Consider the following 18,789-nt stretch of genomic DNA (forward strand, 5'->3'; position numbering starts at 1 on the left):
AAAATCTTTAAAAAAAATGAAACCTAATAAAATAAAAAATAAAAAAATAAAAATAAAAAAATTCATTCCTAATTATACCTAAAAGAGTTTCCCCAACCCAAGGTTTATGACCCTTTGGCCATGGGCAAAACAAAAGCACACGCTATCCCAGATTTGTTGCAAGAGACTTGCTGTGAAGATATCTTAAATGGAAAGACAGCTGCTAGTAGAAGGATAAATTGGGAAGTTATGTGGAACAGATATACAAGATCATATGCAGACTTAGAAATCTTTACTTTTAGGAATACATCTCACAATTAAGGAATACAATCAAGTCTCGGTCTCCTGATGGCCCACTTCCTTAAACATTTTCCTTTCCCTGAGCACAGGATACCTGGTACTTAAGGATCATACTTGAAGTGCTATGTCATGAAGGCCAACATTTGGTTATATTCTGTTTTGGATTGTTCTGTTTTTGTTATTTTTGTTTTGTTCTGTTTTCATTTGTGCCCTACTGACTTGCTAAATAGTGAATTCCCTGTGATCGGAGCTGAGCCTCCCCTTCCCTCATGTACTCCACAATCAGGGTCAATAGATCTTTGGATATAGGAGCTGACTACCCAGAGTTTGATTGGTGGTTTGCTGGAGAGTCTCCCAGTCAACAAAATAAAACCTCTCTCTTTGTTCAAGGTGGTAATCTCTGGGAGGAAAAAAAAAGAAACTATTCAATTAGGTTAATGCCTTGTGACCCTACCCTACTTCTTAGGCACAGTTAGAGCTTATACCTCTTTTCCTGCCACAATTAATACTGCGTCCTTTTGTTTCAAGTGTCCCAATTTAGTTAAAAATTATATGCTTAATATATACTTGAGAGAAAGCCTTGAATTCTTGGCATGGACCCCAAGTCTTTCACCATCTGACTCCAAGCTGGTAGCTTAGCCTCTCCCCCCTGCAACTTGGGACACTCCTCAATGAGAAAAGAGGAACAAAATCAAGAGATTTGCTACAGGTTTGACTTTGATGAATTCCATTCAGAAGCCTGGGCATGTAGAGATTGCTCAACAAATGCAGGAGTAGAAGTTCTCACCACCCTGTTTACTGATGATGTAATGTTGTTGAGCACCTGTAATGTGTTGGGCCAAGGGATTCACGGAAGTAAAATCCTCTCTCTCCCCCCTCTACATGGTAACATCGATTAAAGCATTTAGGGCAGCCCGGGTGGCTCAGTGGTTTAGCGCTGCCTTCAGCCCAGGGCGTGATCCTAGAGACCCAGGGTCGAGTCCCACGTTGGGCTCCCTGCATGGAGCCTGCTTCTCCCTCTCCCTGTGTCTTTACCCCTCTCTCTGTGTTTCTCATGAATAAGTAAAATCTTTTTTAAAAAATTAAAAGAAAAAGGAAAAAAAACTGTTGATTTGAAAGCTTTGGCTTTTTACCTGATAGTTAATGTGACCTAGCTTTTATTATTTGAAAGAAAACTACCCAAATGAAGTCCTGATTTTTTTATACTACTTCCTATAGAGATAATAATGAAGTGATGAACTCACCGGAAAATGTGTGTGCACGCGTTACAGCCTCCCCTTCAAAAGCAAGCCCTTGCCAAACCTTAGACCAGTTCTAAGACAACAGAGACAACACCCTACACTACAGTTCTCTGTGGGGTGCACATACAAAACACAGGCAAGAAAAAAACCACAGGCAATAAAGTCAACGATTTTAATGTCTACCAGGTCTCCTAAACTAGAAAAGGATGTGGACTGGATGTGGAGGCAAGTGGGTAAGAGAAATAGTTCATTAAATATTTGTTTCCAGTGTCTGGGAGAGAATTGGTCAGAGCTGGAAAGTAAGGCAGGGTTATCTTGGGACAGTGGCTGAGATGCTCCAGATTGGTGGATGCCAGGACCACAGGAAACTAGAAGCAACCTGGTACATCACGGCTGTGGTGGGTATGCGGGGACTGGGGACGTAGGGTCAGGGCAAGGCGGATTTCGTGGGCATGTGTGACCAGTGCATTCCGAAGGGCCCTGCGTTAGAAGTTTGCTGCTTTGCTGTCGCTGCTGCTTTCTCAATGAGGTCAGATGAGACCAGGTGTCCGTACTGAGGGCTTGTTCCTGGGCTCCTGGGCCCGACCTCCCAGCTCCTCCTCTGGTTTGATTGGATGCCTGGTCCCCTACCGTCCCTCCTGCAAGGCCTTCCTCTCCACATGCAGACTTGGTGACTACTACTGACTTTGCCATCAATAGGGACTTGGTGACCTCTGGCAGGACGTGGCTCCAGCAGTCATTGCAGGGGCTGGTGTGGCCGCATGCATCCACCTGTGGGGTTGTGGGGCAGGTGCTGGCCCTCTCCTCCCCCCATTCACCTATACAGTCTGTCTCAGTTCAGAGACTGCAATCCTGTGGAGTCGGTGGGTTGGGATGGCAGGCCCACGGGAAGGGGAGATTGACTTTTCAGCCCTGAGGGGGGTGAGGTCAGAGGTAATGCGTTTTGTTCCTACTGCTGGTGGGAAAAGGTTCCACGCAGTCAGGCAGGGGAAAGGAGAGTCTGCAGGTGCAGACTTGCAGGTGCAATGTTAAATAACTGCTACGTGCCCTGATAGGTTGAGGCAGAGACTGTGGGAGAAGGGAAGTGTTTTATGCTTTGTCCTTCATGTCACTTCACTCTCTGCTTATAAAAATAGGGGTTTCATCTTTTGATGATGATGATGATGATGATGATTTGCATTGACTGGGCCTGTAGAGAACGTAGCTGGCACTGGCTGACATGTGTTTTCCACACATTGACTCTCCACTTCACACTGAAATTAAAATAAAACTCAGAAAAAGTTTCCAGCAATGTCTTCTTCCATGGAATGCATCTTTGAAATGTCCTTCTGGAAAAGATGCATTTTTCCTACAAGACTGTTTCAGGAAAGCTGTGAGGAGTGCAGGGCTGTCGCGGAGCCTCTGGGAGTACCTTGGATTGTGCTGAGGAGGAGCCCTCTTCCCCCCCCCCTCATTCCGTGCACCCCTCCTTCCCTGGATCCTCTCTTATAACCTCAGCTGCAGGGTCCTTCCCACCACGCTCTGTCCACTGCAGCGTGGGGATGAGGGGTGCTTCTCCTCACTGCCATCAACTTCCAACAAGTCTGAACAACACGTCCCACAGCAAACACACATGCCCGAGAGTTCCCTTCAGAACAAGTCTTCCACTGAACATTCTAGAATCTCCCCAGTGGAGGCTGCTCCTCCTCCCGCTTGCAGTAGCAGTTGCTCTGGGGTACCATTCAGCCCTTTCCAGCATTGTCCCAGGCTGCTTGGCAGGCAGGGCCTGTGGCTGCTCTCAAGGGCTCAGAGCATCCAGGCCTCTGGGCCTGGGGCAGAGCGGGACATCCATCAGGGTGAGGATGGGTTCGGTGTTCAACTGAGTTTTGTAATGGTTAATGGAAATAATTCCTGAACCGTGTAGGATTTGCTTTCAGTTTTGCTTGAAATTTTTCAGGTGAAAGGATAATTCTTCCATGCAAACCACACATTATAAACAAAAACTTCAAAGAAAGGTGTTCTACAGATAGGCTTGTCAAAGAAGAATTTCGTGATTATAGTTTACTACCTTTAAAAAAAATGTTTTGCTTTTGCTATATCCCAAACCTCTAATTATTTTTTCCTTTATTCTTGAAAAGATGGAATTTCTTCCATTTTTACTCTCACCCCAGGCAATGAAGGCATGGGGGAGACAGATTCATTCATTCTTTCAGAAAACGTTTGTTGTGCAATTACTGTTTTCAGGTTTAAAGGTCCAGAAATGAACAAAACTTGAGCTGAGTCTGGGCTAGGTTTGACGTCATGCTTAGCCCACCAGGTCACCCTACAGGGGCTTAGAAACCGCTAAGGCAGAGGACTCTTATTAGTTTGTGATTCATGATTCTCTAGACTTTCATTTTTTTTGTGCAGCTAAGGGCAAAGTGCTAATAATCTAAGTGATTTATGAAAAATTACTAAACTTTTATGTTCATAGTTAAACCAGTAAATTTTGTGTACTCCTGACACAACTTGCAACTACTCTGCCTTCTGTTTAGATTTCTGGCTGCCACGAAACTTTGCAAAACTACAAGCTTGCACATGCCTAAGCAGACATTGCTCTTTGCCCAATTTTCTAGAAAAATGCCCCATCAGTGTTTTTCCAGAAGGGACACCGAACTTCCCGAAAGGGTATCAGTCATGTTCCTGAGTTGGTTGAGTCTATCAATTGCTGCTGTTCTAGCTTTTATTTTATTTTTTTTAAGATTTATTTATTTACTTATGATAGACATAGAGAGGGGCAGAGACACAGGAGGAGGGAGAAGCAGGCCCATGCCGGGAGCCCGACGTGGGTCTCGATTCCGGGACTCCAGAATCATGCCCTGGGCTGAAGGCAGGCGCTAAACCGCTGAGCCACCCAGGGATCCCCTGTTCTAGCTTTTAAATGCCTAATTACTTTAGGGTCACTTCCTGATGGTACCTTGCGGTGAGTTTTTGGATTGCTACTCCCCCCTGGAGCGATGCATCAATGATATTTGAGTTTTTCCTTTTGTAGTAACTTGCCTTCAGAATGGATATGGACTGCAGTTCAAATATTAATCCTTTATACCTCATTGCTGAAACTGATTTGGTGCAGGGGTATCAATGTGTTATTTTATTACTGGAACGTGAGAATGGGTGGAGCAGGTGGGGAGTAAGGTTGGTTACCCCACTGAAATTTAGAAGTAATCCTGTGTGGTCTTTCAATAAATGAGCAGAGAAGCAGCATTTACTGTCTTTTTATGTTCTAACTCCCCGCCAGCTTGCACACCTCTCTTTCTCAGTGAGGCTCCCCTCTTCCCTTCATGGGCCATCAGGCCAGGGACAGTGTCTGCAAGTCTAGGCAAAGGCACGTGAGGTGGAACTGTGGAGCCCAGGGCCCCAGCTGGATCTCGGTTGGCTTCTCCCCCTCCATGGCCACACTCCGGAGATGCTTTTTTTTTTTTTTTTTTTTTCCAGAACTGACTAGTGGGTAAGTGGAACTCTGTGCCTGGGCTTCAAACACAAGGAGGCTTTTCAAGGGGATTATTTAAACAGACATGACTCAGTGTTCGTGTTGATGAAATAAGGCACAGGATCTGTCTGCCAAACACTAAAAGCTAAAGGGAATACTGAATTTGGAGTGTGCCCCTTCAGGACAGATCACAGCCAAGTGTGGCATGTGGATACTTGGGGATGCAAAGGAGGATTGATGATATTCGTGTGTGGATACTTTCCTGGCCATGGTTTTGTTTTATTGGTGATTTTATTCTTAATTTGTTAGTAGTCTTATGATGTACCACATTGACATGCAGTAAAAGTAGTTCCCTTATTTTATCAAATTCTAAAACCCCTATAACTATAAATCACATCACTCTTTCATATAAAACTAAAAAACGATAAAGCTGTCGGTTAATAACACTGCTTTTGCCTCCCCAAGGGCTTTTATTTAATACTTAGTGAAACAATTTCCTTTGCCCTATTGCTACATAAATTTCATATTATCTATTTTTTTTGGTAAAGAGATATGATTTTATTTTTTTAAATAAACTGTTAGAATAGCTTTAGATTTACAGGGAAGTTGTTCATATAGTACAGACAATTCTATACACTTCAACTTCACCTATTCCTAACATATTAGGTTGATATTATACCCTTGTCACAACTAATGAACCAATATCGGTATGTTATTAACTAAAGTCTGTACTTCATTTGATTTCCTTAGTTTTTATTTAAGGTCCTTTTTTTCCTCCTAGATTCTATGCAGGATACTGTGTTATATTTTGTCATGTGTCCTTTGGCTCTGGTGGACAGTGACAGGTTTCTCGACCTGCTCTGTTTTTGGTGAAAGGTTCTGGCTAGATATTTTGTAGAATGTCATTCAATTTAGTTTTATCTGAGGTTTTTCTCATGGTTAGACTGAGATTGGGAGCTTGAGCAAGGAATATATTACTTTAAAAAATTTTAAAGTAAATACTGAAAAAAAATTCAGTAACTGCTAAATATTTTTCACCTTGAGAATCTGAACCTTCTGTTTCACCTTTGACCCTGAGTTCTCAGTAGCCTTGTTTTCTCACGGCACACCACTCACTGTGCCCGCAAGAACACTGGCGATGCAGCAGATGTGAAACCCGTCTCTACTGGGTTTTCTTCCAAAGTACTGATGTTCTTCAGCCAGTTTTGAAACTGTCAGTTTCTTGACCTTACTGGGCAAGGTGTCAGGTCACAACTGCTCCTGAACGGTGTAAGAGACCATCAGTTGTAGGCTGCATTTGAGAAATGTCAAAAGCTGGAGGACCGTATGTCCTAGAGCCATTGAACTACGGTATTCTGAATTTTTAATATGCCATTCTTCAAAAAATAGCCTTATTTTCAATATTGTTAAATAATCATTTGGAATTCAGGTAAGACTATGTTGCCTTTATGTCTCCAAATCGAATTGAAACTAGTAAATTCTCACGTGCTAGATTAGAAGGAAGTCAGGTTTCTTCTCTGTAGCACTCCTTCCCCCCCCCCGCCCCGTCCCCCCCAGTCTTGCAAACTCTGAAGGGCTGGTAGAGTTCATTTGCAAGCTCATCCAACTTCTGCACAAGAGCCTGGGGCTCTATTCCATTTACAGCCCCGCCCCTCCCTGCCCCAAGACCCTAGTTCTGAGAGATAACAGGAATGTATGTGTAGGGTGCTTTACAGAAAGTGGGGACAGATGTCTTAAGATCTATTTTGTTAATTAAGAATTAGTGTTGAATTTGGTCAAATGACTTTTAATATCTGTTGAAATAGGCTTCTATTTTTTAATCCATTTCTGGAATAAACTACACTTGGCCATTATATGTTATTGTATTATGTGTCGCCACATTCTGCGTACCAATGTTTCCTAGGATGTTTTGCATTGATGTGAGTAGTGGGAAGGAAAAGCTCAGTGGCATTTGTTAAAGATGGTTGGCAAGATTTTATTTAAGGGGTAGCCCGGGTGGCTCAGCGGTTTAGTGCCAGCTTCAGCCCAGGGGATGATCCTGGAGACCCGGGATCAAGTCCCACATCAGGCTCCCTGCATGGAGCCTGCTTTTCCCTCTGCCTGTGTCTCTGCCTCCGCCCCCCCCTCTCTGTTTCTCTCATGAATAAATAAATAAAATCTTAAAAAAAAGGAAGGGTTATTGCAATAGGTGTAGGGACGACGACAATGGCATCTTGCTGTGTGAGAGACAGATTGAGCTTCACTCTGAACATAACAAGGAGGAGTGGGAATTTATAGCCAAGGAGCATGGTGGGAATGTGTGGATGGGAAATTACTAAGAAGAAACATGAGGGTAAGGGCCAGGAGAATCTGGTTAAACTAACCTGACAGGATTCTTGCTGAAGCCAGGCCAAGGGTGATGAGGGGATGGTGGAGGATGAGGATCCTCATTTGAGATCAAGCGTGATCGAATATGGAGGAGAGGGGGGTTCTAGCTAAACCACTTTAGCAAAACATTTGATAGAATTGGATGACATGGACATGAACACAAAGGAAGCCCCCATATCAAGACCTTATTGAAAAGGAGCTCAGAAGAGCGGGATTTTAGTTTGGACAGGACAGAGAATCTTGGTATGATGTATAATTTTATTTTTATGAAATTTTTGCATTTTGGAGTCTGTGGTGATTGCTTTTAAAAAGGGGGCAGCTTTGAACACTTTCTTTTTTTTCTAAGTCCTTAGGGCCTCTTACGACACAAATATCTGCTTTCAAGAAACCGTCATTATTGTCCTTGTGATAGCTCTTATTAAATTAGCACCTTCTAGGGGGGATCCCTGGGTGGCGCTGCGGTTTGGCGCCTGCCTTTGGCCCAGGGCGCGATCCTGGAGACCCGGGATCGAATCCCACGTCGGGCTCCCGGTGCATGGAGCCTGCTTCTCCCTCTGCCTGTGTCTCTGCCTCTCTCTCTCTATCTGTGTGACTATCATAAAAAAAATAAAATAAAATAAAATAAAAATAAATTAGCACCTTCTGTGTGTTAGGCACTACTACTAAGACCCCTGTGCAGCCAGGTACTATGACCCCCCCCCCCCATTTTGCAGGTGAGGAAACAGGTGCACATATATTAAGCACTCACCCACCTTGTATAAGCAACTGGCAAGCAGGCTCTAGAGTCCACGCCTTTATGTCTAGAGATTTGGAGTGACGTGAACCCAAATTATTAAAAAGATGGCAGGGCAAGTTATTTTTTGTTCAAGCCCCTTAGATAATTTCCTGTAGGATCATCCTGGCTTATTAAATGTTTACTTTATGGAAGCTTGCATGGCAGAAATAAACCTCATTATGACTTCATTTTTAAGCAGTGTGGCTTGCAATGTGGATGTCCTCTAATAAGAATGTGAGAATTGGGATTTATAGAACATAGCAAATAGGGGAGGATTATTTGCATTTGCAAAAAATCTAGTACGTTATAAAGGATTTCAACAGTAGGTTTCCTTAAACAGTAAGCTGTCTGGATCCTTCACCTCAGGGCTTTTAAACTCTTAAGCAAACTCCATGTAATTAGTCTAGAACATGGTATAGGCTTATTGACTAGGAATGGAAAGTTGGTTAACTACATTCTACGCAAATTTGCTTAAGTTGACAATTGTATACATTTTCTGAATAAAAAAGTAGTCTATTTTGGCTTGTGTTGCCAGAATTTCTGATCAAGCTACAATTGTACATATTGCCAGGCTGCTGCAAATCCGCGAAGAATAGCATAGTACAGAACTGAAGTAGAAATTTTGTTTTTTAGTAGTTTTATTTTTCCATGTCTGTGTTCCAAATCGAGTGCAAAGACTGCTGAAATACATGAATGTTGGAAGTTTTTAATGAGTGGTGAGAGGCAGCGTATCTGCACCCAGTTTCTGAAATCTGTTCCAATTTGTAATTGGCTGTTACAGCCTAGGCTTTATGCAAAATGACTGGTCATAACAAAAATTACTTTTAAATTGCTCATATAACCATATGTCTTGGATCATGGCACTGTCATTGGCTTCTGCATATGTTATTTTTCTAGTATTTCAGGCCTTTTTTTTTTTTAACCACTGTGGCATAATTGAATTAACGTGCATCAAGGAAGAAAATGAAAAGCTAGGCCTAAGACACGCTGCCACAGTGAGAATAACTTAAGAAAAATAGAGATGTAGCTTTGTTTTCTACAGGTGCATCCCAGAGATGTATTAAGATGGCATTTTGGGGATAAGATTAAGATAACACGTAATTTGCGCGGCCAAGTTCAAAATAAATGCAAGGCCCTTGTTTCAAAAAGCAGGAGAAAATTGTCAATAAAGCTCCTAAAGTATAAAATTTTTCCTTTCTTCCCAGTTTCTCAACTTGTGGTGGCATTATTTTATTATTTAATGTCATTAAACAAATTTTAAATTAACATGAATTTTGCTGTTTATGTTTAGATTGTGCAATGCTAGTTTTAAATGTAAATATGGGCCTTTAACTCTTCAGCAGAATCACAAATCACACAATTTGTACTTTGTAGTTGGTGTGTGTATTTCATCCTTAGCAGAAGAGTGGAAATGCCCCAAACTAACCCATCTTTTTTTTCCTTCACTTTCTGATATGTGGACATTCTATAACTTTGCCTTTGGCTCACTTACAAGTGATGTAGAAATGAGAAGTACGGGCACTAGGGATCGTTCCAGTTTCCCCTTTTCTTCTAGGTCATCCTTTCCCGTATCAGTGGTTGCAAATATGGAGAACTAAGACGAGTAAGAAAGGACCAAGATTGCTTGGTCATTTGCTAGAATGCCATTGCCTTCTGCCTCGAAGCAAGTTTTGATTTGGTTGAATAGCATGTCCTCACGAGTCCCCTCCATGCCCTCTTAGCCAGAGATGCAGGATGCTTGCCTTGTTTGACCTTTGAGTCTTGCTGAACTCCCATGTGTTGTGGGTCCCTTGGAATGCTGTGCTGATAGGGCATTTCAATTGGTGTGTGAATGGAAGAAACTGCAGGCGTGCATATTGTTCCTGTCTCCTCTGCTCGCACACATGCTTTATTGTCCCTTCAGACTGCCCTTACAAAACACAGATTCAGAGATAAAACTATTATGGATTTCAAGATGGTGACAGCAGGGCATATTAAACCAAGCCTGACCCCCTTCTGGACATGGGGCCCTGTGCATGTTGCATGCCCATATAGCTGACCCTGCCTCAGGGACCTCCTCTACAAATTGTAGTGATAATGGTATGTGTCGAGTAGGATTGCCATGAGGAGTAATTAAGTCACAAATGTAAAGTGCTTAATAAGTACTCTACACATAGAAAGTACTGAATATAGGTAGTTTCCTATACTTCCATTGCTTTATATCCCAAATAAATATCAAGAAATGTATTCTACTCCTACTAGGGACCGTGATTTAGGTGAAGCATTCCTTGTATAAGCTCCACTAAGCAAGACAGGGTTTCAAACACGAGACTCTGAAATACAGTGGATGCTCCTTTATCTGTGTTGTGGTCATGAGGCAATTGTTATCAGTAAGCAGGTAAAGCTCTGAGGTCAGTTCAAGAGGTTACCTGGTTTACCTTATGCAGTATAATCACTGAAGCAGGTTATAGCAAAGAAGGCTGTGTGAGGTGTCCAGAAAAAGACAAAGAATCAGGTCGTTAAGAGTGACTAAATTGCCAGGTTGTCTCTGAGATTGAGGTCAGTTCTGTAAAGCCTCGGGCAGAGAAGCCCTCTGCTTCAAACTCAGCGGGGAGACCTTTAAACCCAGAATGAAAACAAAACGAAGATATCAGTTCTGTCTGAGACGACTGGGGAGACCTCTTGTTGACGGCAGCATCCAGATGGAATTCGGGTGTAGAGTGAATTTCAGGATCCAGAGTTACTGAAGAACTATTATAGATAATATTCATCTATGAGTCCAGTAGAAATGCTTATGAAAAGCTATTTATTACGCCCAATGTGCATTTGGCTTATTTATGTATATTTAAGTCAACCATCCTCGAAATATCAATTCAGAAAAAGGTTATTTGATAATTATTAGCTCCTGATTTAGTGCATACTGATTGTTTAAACATTTTATTTAGAACGTAAATTTTTTTAAAGATTTTAATTATTTTTAGAGAGAGTATGCGCATGTGCACAAGTGGGAGGGGGAGGGAGAGAATTTCAAGCAGACTCCACACTGAGCACAGAGCCTGACCCAGGACTGCAGGGCTTGATCTCATGATTCCTGAGTTCTGAAACCAGGAGTTGGATGCTTAACCAACTGTACCACCCACACATCCCTAAAGCCTAAATATTTTTAAAAGCAATTCTCTTTTAATTTATTTTCCATTGATATACTGTAGGTGAAAAGTATCCCAACATAAAATTGTGACTTTGTTGAAACATTGCTCACAAAATGATTGGTTGAATATACCAGGCTGAGAAATTATGCAAATAGGATAAAATAAATAGAACATTACGAATACTCACATGACCTTGGAAGTGAGCAGTTTCAGATCCTACAGCAGATGAGATCCTGTTGTGTCTCAAGTGTCATATTTTCCTTCCCTCATTCTGAAGTATCAAGCAGACCCCCTATGAAGAGAAGGATAACAAAACAGAATAATCTGATTTTTTAAAAAATCTCTTTGCAGAGAGAATTGATGAAAATGTGGTACAGTATCTGTGTCTAGCAAGTTTCAAGACCTCTCCCCCAACTCCTGTCCATTTGGTCTTGAAAATCTGGCTTTAAATTTCATTTTAAAAGCTTAGTAGGGATCCCTGGGTGGCGCAGCGGTTTGGCGCCTGCCTTTGGCCCAGGGCGTGATCCTGGAGACCCAGGATCGAATCCCACGTCGGGCTCCCCGTGCAGGGAGCCTGCTTCTCCCTCTGCCTGTGTCTCTGCGCCTCTCTCTCCCTCTCCCTCTGTGACTATCATAAATAAATAAAAATTTAAAAAAAAAAAAAAAAAAAAAAAAAAAAAAAAAAAGCTTAGTGGACTGGAACCTTCTCAGGAAGTCTATAACTTTCCCAGTTCCTGGATCCTCTTATCCCCTGGTGCTGTGGTTGCAATGACTAAAGCTGGAGAACGTGGAGTTGGGACGTGCATGTGCTGTTGAGAATGTTGCCCCTTCTCAGAGAATTTTACTGATAAATAATCTTATTATTTCCAGATGCGGAGCCTAAATATCTGATCGTCGTGCGGCCCGCTCCTCCTCCAAGTCAAAAGAAGTCCTGCTCAGGTATATTTTGTTCATTTTTCAGATTTTATTAACTTTCAACCATGCCTTTTTATTTCTATCCTTGGAGACCAAGTACCTTGGGGATAACTTAGGAACGTGGATTAGAATATGTACCATAGCTGGCCCCATGTCAACAGATAACCCCACTTGCAACTCTTATGATCTGGTTGTAGAGACTGCTTGAGAGGGTCATTGTGAGGTTTCAAGGAGTTCATGCATGTGTGGCCTTAAGACAGGGCCTGGCCCATAATAAGTGCTTGCTTAGAGTTAGCCCCTGGTAGCCTAGCTCTTCTTTATAGTGTGTGAACTCAGGCCTGCTCTTAGGCTTTCCAGACCTTAAGGGCAAAATCTGATATCTAACCTTGGTTGAAGGAGACTATTTACATTTCAAAAGCATAACTCCTTTATATGCATGATAAATGGGTTGGAACTTGGGTTCCACTTTCCTCCTCATCTCTCCCTTTGGACTCTTGTATGTAGCCCAACAGTAGAGCAAGGACTGCTTTCCTAAAACAGCAATGCAAGGCTGAAACTCCCAGGGAGAGGAAGACTTGAAACAGGAGAGTAAAGAACATGCGAATAAATGAGTAGAAACACTTTCTGCATGACTAAAGAAAGATTAAAATCTTACGTTGTTCCAATTTCATTATGAAAATTTCTTCTCAGATCAAATAACCAGCCCGTGGCTGTAAGAACCCATAGAAGCTAGGAATATGCTTTTACTGTCCAATGTCACATCTCCCTAACCATAATTAGTCGATAAAAATGTTTTGTTTTTCTTTTTCTAATACGAACTGTTCTTAATATTTCCTAATCATGTTTATCCTTTGTAGTACACTAGATGTCAACCAAAAAAGGATCTCTTTTGTTTGTTCTGTCTTTCTAAAGGGATGAAATGGGTTGAGGGAGCATACAGATCTTTAAATACACTGAGCAAACAGGCCCTTTGCAGCTGTGTATTGACTTCTGGATGCATCAGCCAAGCCAATTGCCAGAAATCTGTTGCCATGGTCCCCTCCCCCTCCTTCTGTTGGTTTCCACTTCTTTTAGAGAAGCAGTGAACAGTCACGCATTTTGAAAAATAAAAATTCCTTTCCCTGGCCTCTTAAGTTATCCCAAAGCATGAGGGAAATTTCAGTGACTCCTTATAACTTATAATGGTAGTTGTCATTTTCAAGACTTTATTTCAAAATATTTAATAAAGTTAAGAGGCATTAGTAGGATCCATGTGATTCTGGCTTCATATTTATCAAACTATTTCTTTATACAAATGTATAAAAATGTGTAACGGATGTTAAAAGAGTGATTACACTTTAGTTACACTTTATAACTTCATTTGGTACTTCTATGATACTGGTCGTGAAATTATTTTTCCCTTTGTGATGACCAGCTCAGGAAATTGTTTCATCATGCTCAGGATATAATACCCCACCTTTCCTTTCAGGCAACGGTATAATTTTTTTGTAATCTGCATTTGAGAATGACTCAATGACTAATGCATTAACTTCAATTCATTTTATATTTGCACCCACCACATAATTTTTAATCATTTTTATATTAAGGTCCAAACTTAGTGAAATAATTATTTCATGGTCATGTAGGCCTTAGGTTCCCTTAGAGAAAGGAAAGTGTATCTTTTGTCTCCAAATGGCAAATCTTCACACATTGTGAGCCATGCCAGTGATATAGTAGAAAGAAAGAAAGAAGGAAAGAAAGAAAAGAAAACTAAATTACAATTCAGAAGATGAAAATTTGATTCTTGTTCTTGCTCTTGGTATGACCCTGGATACCCTTGAAACTTCTCTGGGCCTTGTTTTGCATTTGTAAAATGAGATAGGAGTATTACACTAGTGAAAACCAACTCAGGGGTAAAGAAAGAAATATTAGAATCCCTTCAGGGAATTTTCAAACTACATAAACCCCTTACCCTCATGAGATTCTAATCTACCCTCTTCGGGAGTCAGACTTGGGCTCTTGGAATCACAATCCTACAAGATGGTATTACAGGTAGGGTTGGAAAATTTTATGAAGGAGCATAAAAACATGTTTACCACCAAAAAAATAACTATCCTTGAGAATTGTTTCAAATATCTTTTTAAAAATTCAGCTATGTTACCATGAAACAGTTAGCCACCACTAGGCTATATAAATCCTTGGCTGAGAAGGTTTTTCACCAGAATAACAACTTCCAGAACTTAAATCTAATAGAAGCAGCAAGGATGGCACAATTTTAAAGGGCATTTGGTTCAGATAACTTTCACTAACCTGTTAGTTCCTACTGCATTAGATCAAAATAACACAAGTTCTTCCTATAGAAAATATAACAGGCATGGTCTCATGAAGTGAAAGAGGAAATCCAATGGAAATAAAAAGAATTTTTCTGTCCTGTGTAGTTTTATTAGATATCTTCTTGCATTTTTATGTCATCTACACATTTTTAAATGAACCAATGTTGGTTTCTGTGGAAAAAGGTCTTCATTGCTCTTTATCACTGTCTGCCATTCCTGAAGTTTTGAATATCTTTGAAAATGCAAATACCTGCCCCTCCATATAGTAGAAAAGAATCTGGAGTGGTTTGTTTATTTATTTTTTTATTTTTATCACCATCACTTGACATTACCCAATTCCATCAGAACAACTGTGCTTCTTATATCATCCCTACTGTTCCAGCATTATTAAGAATGTGAAAAAAAAAGTGTATACATTTTCCATGTAGACACTCATTGCAAAAAAAAAAAAATAATAGTATGACAAGGGATTTTATGCTTCTAAATTGGTTTTAAAAAATAATACAACTCACAAGCCAGATGTTAAGCCTTCTTTTCTCATCTTTGATGTTCTTTCACACTAATTCAATCCTAGGAGAAGGGAAACCAACATGCTTTTATTGTATTCATAAAAGAAATGAAATGAGCAAAGGCATTTGCATTATTTATTTCACTGGTTATAGCCACAATTTTCATATTCATCCCTAACCCATAAGAAAACAAAACCTAGGTATGATTGCATATAGTTTATATGCATACATTACCCACATAATGTATGCATATGTATACACATATACACAAGCAAATAAATCTCAAATGATATTTTGGTTTATGCTTAAATTCATGGGCAAAAAAATGGTTATATTTGTGTACTCTACGAGAAGAAAAGGAATTTTATGCTTTCACGCTCTTAGTCATCTTCTCGTCATTTTTACACACTTTCCCCCAATCATAAAAGTATACTAAGTGTTACTAGAATTAACTTGGATGTTACCTCCGTAGGTAAAGCACGCTCTCGCAAACCTCTGCAGCTGGTGGTTGGCACTCTGACACCAAGCTCTGTATTCCTGTCCTGGGGTTTCCTCATTAACCCACACCATGACTGGACATTGCCGAGTCACTGTCCCAATGACAGGTAATTCACCCTAACAGAAGATATTTTTCTACCTGAAAATTTACTCTTGCTTTAATAGTATCTGTACATGTTTTGGAAGAATGTCTAAATAGGGGCATCAGCACAAAGCAGTCACCCATTAGCCATACAGCCTGTTCTGGGTGTGGGAGGAATGAAGATATGAAGTGAGGCTCCCTACCCTTGAGAGGTATTCTATCTACCTGAATAGAAAACACCTATAAGTGTTTTTTGTTTTTTGTTTTTTGTTTTTTTTTCCTTCCCAAAGAATAAAGTACAAGAGAGAATGAGCCAAATGGCAACCTGGGAGTATCCGTGAAAAGAATAATAAAAGCTCAGAGGATGTATGCTTGCTTCCGCAGCACATATGCTAAAAAGCTCAGAGGATGAGGCCCAAGGCAGTTAGGAAAGATGGTTAAAAGTAGGAAATGTTGGCCTTCGGTTGAAAAGGGATGGATCTTTGATTTAACAGTTGAAGTGCTAGAAGCAGTAGTTCTCAAAGTGTGGCCCCAAACCAAGTGGCATCGAAATCAGTGGAGTTCGTTTCTCAAGGCCCCCTCCAGATCTACTGAATCAGAAAACTCTGAAGTGGGGCCCAGTAATCTGTATTTTAAAAACTCTCTGGAAGATTCTGATGCCCACTTAAGTTTGTGAATCACTTGTTTAGAAAACCGTAGGAATACAATCAGGGTGAAGATGTAGATAGAGTAAAAGCACAGGTTTGGAGATGAAGCTCTTATCTTCGTTGGCAGGACAAAATATGAAAATACATTTTTTAAATGATTGCCATTCATCCACCCAGCAAATATATCTGGCATGGTCTATATGCGGGGCACTGTGCTACATGCTGAAGCTGGGAAATGAAATGGTTGTTTATTGTAAATATTTACTGCATTATCTTTAAAATTCAAAACTTTGCATCTGACAAGCATTCCAAAGTCTCAAGCTTCACCCAAGCATTTAATTTTGTTTTTAATTTTTAAAAGACTCAAAGTGATTTTTAAATTATAAAAGTTGGATTTCCTTTCTAAATAAAAAAAATGTGTTGTTGAAGTATAATTTAAATCCAGTACAAAGCACAGCTTGATCAGTTATAGGAAATGCACATAATCATGTATCCTATGCCCCATCGGGAAATAGAACATTGTCATCCCTCCAGACATTACCTTCCTCAAGAAGCAACCACTGATTTGATTTCCATATTTCCATCACTGTAGAATAATTACACATAAATGGAATCCTACAACATGTTTTTTGTGCCCATTTGTTTGCATTCAGCATGTTTTTGAGTTTCATTCATGACCTTGCAGGTATTAACAGTTCATTCCTTTTTTTTTTTTTTTTAAATTTCTGACTGGTATTCCATTATGAGAATATTCCAGCATTTATTATCTACTCGCTTGCTGGTGGGTACCTAATTGTGTCTTGTTTTGGGTTATTTCTGTGTAAGACTTTGTGGCCATATCTTTTAATTTCCCTTAGATAAATACCTAGGAGTGGAATTGGGTCACAGGGAAAACTGTATATTTAACTTTTTTTTTTTTTGGCTTGACTTTTCAATTCACATTCCAAGCAATATGAGAGTTCTGATTGTTGCACATCCTCACCAGCATTTCATGCAGTGAGCATTTTGCATTTTTGCTATTCTGGCATAGCAACATCTTGTTAGAGTCTTAATACACACTTCTCTTGTACTAACAATACTGAGCACTTTTTCATATGCTTTTTGGCTTGATCTCTCTTGTGTGGTGTTTTATTCTTATTTATCTAAATTGAGTTAAAAAGAAGGACCTTTAAAAATGTTTATAAGTTCTCAAGAATACCTGTCATATGACTTTGATTAGGAAATCTAGACTAAGAAAAATATTAGATTTTCCTTCACATGTTCATAGTTCTGAAGGAAGAAATTATTGGAAAAAGCCATGTGGATGATATTGCCAAAACCAATTTTTTTGAAAAATAAGCTTGAGATGTTTCAAAGAATCTGTAGTGTTCCTTTATCACCCACCACTAAGTCCATAACTTATTTTGTTTGGAAAATGGACTCTTGAAAGAACATGCTTCCTTGTGATAATTCCAGCTTTTACTGGATTGGTCCAGAGCGCCAGTGCTGAGAAAATTAACATTTATGGATTGCTTCCTGATTCCTTTTCATTTTCTTTCTTTAGTCTCTAATTTAAAAAGACAGAAGGGGGAAAGAAAGTAAGAAAGGAAATTTGGTGCTCTTGTAGCAAAATGGAGCTGATTTTAATAGTTCCTTAACTTACTTGATAAATTCATGAAGTTCAGTGACCTGTAAATTCATAGAGCAAGCTTTATATAAGATTTCTTCCCTGTCCTCAAATTTTTCCTTCAATTTCACTTGGACTTATCCCTCCATGAAAGCATTTATCTGATGCTGACTCTAATTGTAGATACTGTCATAGTTTGATAACACCAGGAAATAATAGGGAGAAGGAGAGGAACAGATGATCTGGTGAAACTAGGGTATTAACTAAGGCAATTGATCAGAAGCCCCAAGCTACTCAGACCACGGGTGCTACTCACCCTTTTGCTCACACACCCTGGCTTTGCTCCTCCCATCAAATAGATGGTCTATCACAGGCAAAATCAATACTTAGAAAAAAGTTTTTTAAAAGACTCCATAATAGCATATCAAGAGGCTTGTAAACTTTCAAACATGAATGAGTGGGACAAGCAAGGTATCCTTGACAGAAATAAGGGACTCCTAGGACATGACTAAAAGGGAAGAATTCAATGGTAAAACGTGTGTAAAAAAAAAAAAAAAAAAAAAAACAGTTGGAGTACTTGTAGATTTCATTTACACATGCCTCCTTTCTTCCTACTTAGTTGTGTTAATAAAGAGCTGGCATTTAAAATCTTGGTAGAATCTGAGACAGTAGTAGTCCTTGTTTGTAACATGCACAGTAGTTCCAGAGCTTCTAAACACCCAAATAAATCCACCAGGATTCTAAGTCAATGTAACAAGAAGCAAACTTGGAGAAATCTACCCCTACATGATGGTGGGTTGGGTGTTGTGTGTTTGTGTGCGTGGGTGCATGTGTGTGTGTGCTTTTTTGTTTTATTTTGTTTTTAGAATTTCAACAAAGGCAGTTAGAATAACGAATATTAGCTACAGGGAATGCTTACTTCTGGAAAACTGGAAGATTAATATTGGGAGTTTTTCTTTCATGACTACCTTCTTAAAAAATC

At 40.0% G+C, this 18,789-nt stretch overlaps 1 protein-coding gene across 23 annotated transcripts in view; it reads left to right on the forward strand.

Annotated features, from left to right (window-relative positions):
• ABI3BP (ABI family member 3 binding protein) overlaps nucleotides 1-18,789 on the forward strand; it is a 234,624-nt gene that overhangs the window by 73,004 nt on the left and 142,831 nt on the right. For all 23 annotated transcript variants that reach the window (XM_055316193.1, XM_055316194.1, XM_055316195.1 and 20 more), the window contains exons 3-4: nucleotides 12,109-12,177; nucleotides 15,447-15,579. In XM_055316193.1, coding sequence (XP_055172168.1) covers nucleotides 12,109-12,177; nucleotides 15,447-15,579 — 202 coding nt within the window. The remainder of the gene's footprint in view (nucleotides 1-12,108; nucleotides 12,178-15,446; nucleotides 15,580-18,789) is intronic.

The sequence above is a fragment of the Nyctereutes procyonoides genome, unplaced genomic scaffold (genome assembly GCF_905146905.1).
Source record: "Nyctereutes procyonoides isolate TBG_1078 unplaced genomic scaffold, NYPRO_anot_genome, whole genome shotgun sequence".
In the NCBI taxonomy this organism is placed as follows: Eukaryota; Metazoa; Chordata; class Mammalia; order Carnivora; family Canidae; genus Nyctereutes; species Nyctereutes procyonoides.